The sequence below is a fragment of the Pleurodeles waltl genome, chromosome 3_1 (genome assembly GCF_031143425.1).
Source record: "Pleurodeles waltl isolate 20211129_DDA chromosome 3_1, aPleWal1.hap1.20221129, whole genome shotgun sequence".
Classification (NCBI taxonomy): Eukaryota; Metazoa; Chordata; class Amphibia; order Caudata; family Salamandridae; genus Pleurodeles; species Pleurodeles waltl.
In genome coordinates this window covers 1,832,156,525-1,832,162,524 of record NC_090440.1, presented here as the reverse complement: position 1 = coordinate 1,832,162,524, position 6,000 = coordinate 1,832,156,525, and the positions used below count along the sequence as shown (strand labels likewise).

At 42.5% G+C, this 6,000-nt stretch overlaps 1 protein-coding gene across 2 annotated transcripts in view; it reads right to left on the bottom strand.

The window, feature by feature from the left end:
* Positions 1–281: 281 nt before the first annotated feature.
* The window catches only part of PMS1 (PMS1 homolog 1, mismatch repair system component), a 668,051-nt gene continuing 662,332 nt past the window's right edge, over positions 282–6,000 (bottom strand). For both annotated transcript variants that reach the window (XM_069225897.1, XM_069225898.1), the window contains one exon: positions 282–651. In XM_069225897.1, coding sequence (XP_069081998.1) covers positions 487–651 — 165 coding nt within the window. In that variant the 3' untranslated portion in view covers positions 282–486. The remainder of the gene's footprint in view (positions 652–6,000) is intronic.

Here is a 6,000-nt window from a genome sequence, read left to right as displayed (position 1 = left end):
AGTGCATTGCGATGATAGCTTGAAACTATTTTGGTAACAGTAGATCTTCCAGTATACTGTTCATTAAACCAGTTAGATGAGATTGAGGGGTTTTAAGTTGTCCTGATAGCCGCCGAATAACTTACTGGGCACCTGTGTTTTTCATAAATTTAGAAATTAACAAAATAAGTTGTGAACATATCATTATACATCAGGTTAGAGCTTGGTATGAGCTGTCCTATAAAACTAAAAGGCAGGTGAGGTGGCAGTATGAATCAAAATAACTGTTTTATGCAAGCAGGTCTTACATATCATGTTTTATTTTTAGTGTTGAGGCAAATAGGACAGATGTTTAAAAAGGAAAAAGAATAACTGATAGACAAGATAAACAAAACAATACAGAACAACTGCAGCATAAATATTAAAAAATACCAGTTATAATAATTAATCATGACAAAACATGAATGCCCAGGCAAAAATGTTCCCTCGGAGTAGTACTTTGGCGGATTACTTGGCCTCTGGAATATCTGTTAAGTGATGAAAAAATGGGCGGCCGTGAACACATGTTTTATTTTCATCAGCCAGCTGCAGCTTCATCCTGGAAATCGTGTCTTGCACATCCTCATTTGATAAATATAAGGGTAGCTGCCGAGACAGGCGCACGGCTTCTCCCTTGGGGAACAAAAGCATGAAACTCATCAGTCAAGCTAAAATAACTGAAGTAACCTTTGCGGGTTTCAAACGATAATTCTTTCAACAGAAAATGTAGTTATGATTACCAAAATCTATAAACTATTTTGACAGCATACACATGCTCCTTGAATAAACTATGGAATGTTAACAAACAGTTGCCTACATTAAGTTCCCATTCCTTGTCTGGTTATGTGTCTCATCCATACAGCATTCAAAGTGAAGTAATTTGCCTTCATTGTCTGCGAGCCACTTGGGAGAGAGAAGAGGAAAACCCCGTCCGCAGTTCTGGATGGAGAGCTATGTTAGAATTCATCTTATGTGTGGTTCTCTAGTGATGTGCGGTACTGACTGCATCTGAACAATCTGCACGCAACATTCCAAATAACAAATGTGCCTACCCTAAGGCTGATTTAGGTCTGTTTTTTACAGATTAGTCACATGTAGAAAAAAGTAAATGCTAGTTATGATGAGACATGTAGTGTCACCAATGTTGTCACCATTGATATCTGAGAAGTTATCAATGACACGTGCAAGGTAGTGCAAAGTTGTGGTGTGCAATTCACCACAACTGGCACATTTTAAGGGTTTTTAGCTTTTTGAGTAGCAATCAAAGGGTCTGATTAGGACATTGGCAGACCAACTGTTAGAACACCAATGTCGCAGGGAGGAGGCCGTCGCCAAGCCAACAGCCCACCTCCCTGCCGAATTAGGAGTTCCCCGCGGGGTGTGCATCGAGTGTGCTGAGAATTATTAAATTTTTAATTTTATTTTACACAATATATTGTGATGTTAGCAAGGGAGAAAATATAACTTCTTTTTAATTTATATGTTATTCACTTTACAAAGTATCCATGACTGATCACAATGTGTCATTTGTCCATGCTCTGTGCCTGGTCCTCTGACCCTGAATCCTTCCAGGAACGTCCAAAGGCCACATTCATCTGGATCCAAGCATATGGCGTGACCCTCAGCCATATCCTCTGCAATTATTCCCACCTTCTACAGCTTATGATGCACGGTTCAAGGCTATGCCCAGCTTGCTCTGGGTACTAAGAGTCTCTGGGCTGTGAGAGGCCACAGGGCTCATTGGGCACTGTCTGAGGCTATGGCCTCTAGCTAAACGCAGCAACTTATCACTCAAGACCCTTGGCAAGCTGAGGGCATGGCCCCATGCCCACACGACTCTTGGCAACTGCAGCAAGACGCATGACCCATGCCCACTGGACTCTTGGCATTCGACATGGGCAAAGGTTATCCTCTGTATAAGGTCTGAACCACAGCAGACTGCTTGAAGAAGCACTTGGATTATGGACATGGTACTGACCAGACGTAGATAGTACAGCATTTGTCAGAACCCAGAAAAAGCTGGATACAAAACATCTCCTTTAGTGATACTTTCTGTCAAGTCTCTCCACAGGAAATTGTCTTCAGCTATGCCCAGTGGGCTCTGACAGGAGGGTGTGGAAAAAAGTCACCACTTTAAGCAGTCCATCATCCATCAGAGATGGCAGGGCCACGCTCTTCTAACCATTGCGCTGCAGCACAAACAGCAGCTTAGTACTGTTGTTTTAATACAAAACAGGTTTAGATAGCTATTCAGGAATCCTTGCATGTTACCACTCATTCTGGTACAAGAAGTAGATGTTTTGGTATATAAACCTTTCTTCGTATGTTTTCTTTTAATTTACGAATGCTTTATTATATAAAAGTATGAACAAAAGGGAACAATAACCTACAGAATTTTTTTTATCAGACTTATTCCAAAAAGCAATACATGAACATGTAATATATACAGAGTTTAAGAATAAAGCATGAATATAGTACTGGCTATAAGTACTGAATTATGAGCTACAAGAAAAGAATGAACCACTTCTGGATTCACAATTTATGTTTTTTTTGTTTCAGAAAATAAAAGAGAGGATATAAGATAGATACAGCAAAGAGAAGCAATAAGGAAAAAGATATAGAAAAAAGAAAAGGAAAAATAGAGAAATGAATAGATAATAAAATTAAAATACATGGCCAGAACCAGTAATTATCATAAAACATCAAACAATAACAACAGTCATTAAATAGTATCTTAAACATGTATTGAAACTATCATTTCATGGTGGCTGGAATACGAAAGTGTTATTACAAAATCGAGATGGTGGGAGACAGAAATAAGTCGTAAGAGGTGACCAAAATGATGCTCTGTCTAATCTGTGATGGTGACAAAGCAAGTTCCACCGTCCATTAAAATTGATCTTAGTAGCATCCTTCCAGGCAATGAGCAAATCCACAAAACGGCCCACTTTACGGGCGCCAATCCAAATAGGAGAGGAACTTCCCAAAAAGATGTTGACAATGTTAAAAGAAAAATTAACATTGCATATCTGTGCAATTTTATTACAAATGTTTAGCCAAGATTTTTTCGTATGTTTTCTTGTTGGGGAAATAAGGACGTTTCCACTTCTCCTCATACATCTAAGGATGGGTTGTGCTTTCTTGGTCCCCTCATGCTCCAGCTGGTTTTTGTTTTACTAATAACTCTGGCACATTTGACGAATTTGCAAAAAAGGAAGAAAAAAATCGTTTAGAAATGCTGGGGCATGTTTTCTGCAGTTCTATCCAAAGGGAAGGAGAATAAATAAATGTCAGGAGTCAATAAAAGCAGCCTTTGTCATTTTTTATTCCTCCAGGAATCTTTGCTTCCCAATATAGAGAAGAAAACTGAACGTAATTGCACTAAACATGGCATGAAACAATAACTTTAGCCAGAAGAGTCCCTATGCATGGTTGGTTTGAATCTATTCCGTATTTTTTTTTAGAAGAAAATGTTATGTACCTGTAGTTCTGTTTCTGCATATCATAGGTATCTTTACTGAAGGCATAAATGCTAGAATGTACTACGTTAGGTTTCGCAGACCTGAACACTTTTCATGTAGCCCTCTTCCATGGAAAGCAGCAGCAAAGTCTTTGTCCATGGGTGAAATAATATGAACTTGCAATGGAAGCCTATAAGAGGCCTATTTGTTCCCTGAATGTGCACAGAAATTATGTAGAATATAAGAGAAGGACTGCATTGCAGCATCGGAAATGTAAGGTGATTTGTTTACAAAATGTATATGAAGGTAAAAAAAAGTAGTAAGATAGGCCTACACTGCAGGCAACAGTTTAAAAAGTAGACTGTCTGAGAGCCTGAAAGGCACCCCATCCACAATTCCTTATACTGGCATTTTCACTCCCATAGCCCCGGGTCAGTTCGTTTTTATGGATAGCTTAGGCCCTCATTATGCTGACCGCGCCGTTGGCGGTGACCTTAATTACCGCCAACGGCATGTCGGTTCAGACTGCCATATGATGAAAACAAAGCAGCCAGTTCTCTACTACCTACCGCCAGGCTAGATCTGACAGCCGGGCCGACGGTAGGCACTTTCAACCCAGCGGTGGAGGCCAGACCAGCGTTGGGGTAATGTTCCCATTTCCAGCAGGGATTTTGTGGCAGTTAATCCCTGGCAGAAAGCATATGGGTGACAGGAATTCTCATTCCTGTCACCTGTATGTGACACGCTAGGCCCCCCGTTGCCACAACTTCCACCCACTCCCCCAAGCCCCTAGACCCGCCCTCAACCCCCCCACCCCCTGAACCCTGAAAATCGACCCCCCCATCCCTCCTCCCTCCAATCTCCCTGTAGGCCCTCCCCAACCCCCACCTCCATACAGGTCCCTCCGTAACTCCCAACCCCCCACATACACATGCGCCTATAATCCGACATACACAAACACACATTCACACACGCAGACACATATCCCCCTTCACAAACACACGCACACACCCCCATGCATGCACTCACTCACTCAACACACACACCCACACCCCCTTCCTTCTCGGGCAGCACTTACCTGTTCTGTGGTGCTGCTCCAGGAGGGAACAGGCTCCTAGGATGCGCCTCCATACACCGCCACGCCTATGACTGCATCATTATAGGTGTGGCGGTGTCTGGATTGACGTGGCGGTGAGGGTGGTCGACCGTCAGCATGGTCGGCAGTGGGCTATCCCGCCATGTTCATGATGAGGGCCTTAGTTTCTGATTTTCTACAGAGTGTAACATCTGGAGAAGCAGGAGAATCGTTTATGACTTCAATGAAGATACCTACAATGCAAAAACAAGCCTACAGGTATGTAGCCTTTTCTTCTGCATCATAGGTGTCTCAATTTAATCATAAACGCTAGAATAGAGGCATATATGGCGCACTTCATGGGGTGCGGGATTGTGCAGAACTAGCCGTTCAATAATACGGCATCCATTCATTATTTCTCTTCCACAACAAAAGACCTGCACACAGTGCTACCCATTAAGGGAGGCTTTCACTGTGTGATTATTCACCAATAAATCACTGTAAAGTACCACTGAGTAGGGTTATTTTGTTGTGAAGGAAAAACAACAATTAGCTGTTGCAATGTATATCTCTATGGAGCTCTACCTATCCACGAAGATGTTGACAGTCGAAAAGAAGTAAAAATGACAGAAGAAATAGTTTAAAAAGATTCCTTGGTGTTTCTTGCCCTCGTTTGTTTCTGCTTGAGTATCCGAATCTAGTCAGTGGTGTTTGCTGAATGTGGGAACAGATTTCCAGGCAGCAGCTCTACAGATATAAGTGAATGGAACATTTCTAATCCAAGCTGTACTGGCTTCTTTGCCTATAGTGGAATGGGCCTCACATCTACCAAGCAAATGTCTATTGGCTAGTTGATAGCATAGTGAGATGCACGCTACAATCCATCTGCCAATGGATTTTCTGAAAGCAGCTAAAAGTTGTTCTACGTGACTATATTAATAAACATGTTACTTTCCTTTCTAACTCCTTATCTGGTAGAGAAATATTCTAGTTGCAGATTCCTTGCCTTAAAATTTCCCCAGGCATCAGTCTGGATCTGGAGATTTTTCTTGAGCAGCACCCCTGTGCTCCGTTAGGTGGCGTTGGTTGGCTCCGCATCCATCGCTCCTCCCCAGACAGGACATTGCGGGTCTTATATAGGCACCCCCTCAGCGCTTTGACGTCACTTTCTTTTCACGACCTTCGACTCCAGAAGCATGGAGCCATAAAGAACACTGACCACTGGTGCTTCAAAACTAGTGCCCTGAAAGGGAAGTCCCTGTTCCTAGAAATCAGTTCACAAAACAGGGTGGATGGGTGGGTCGGTAAGGAATTTGCAACTAGACTATGGCCATCATTACAACCGTGGCGGTAAATCTCGCTTACTGCCGTCCTGAAGGCCGCCAACATACCGTGGCGGAAATCCGCTACAGGTATTACGACCCACATCTCGTAATCCGCCACGAC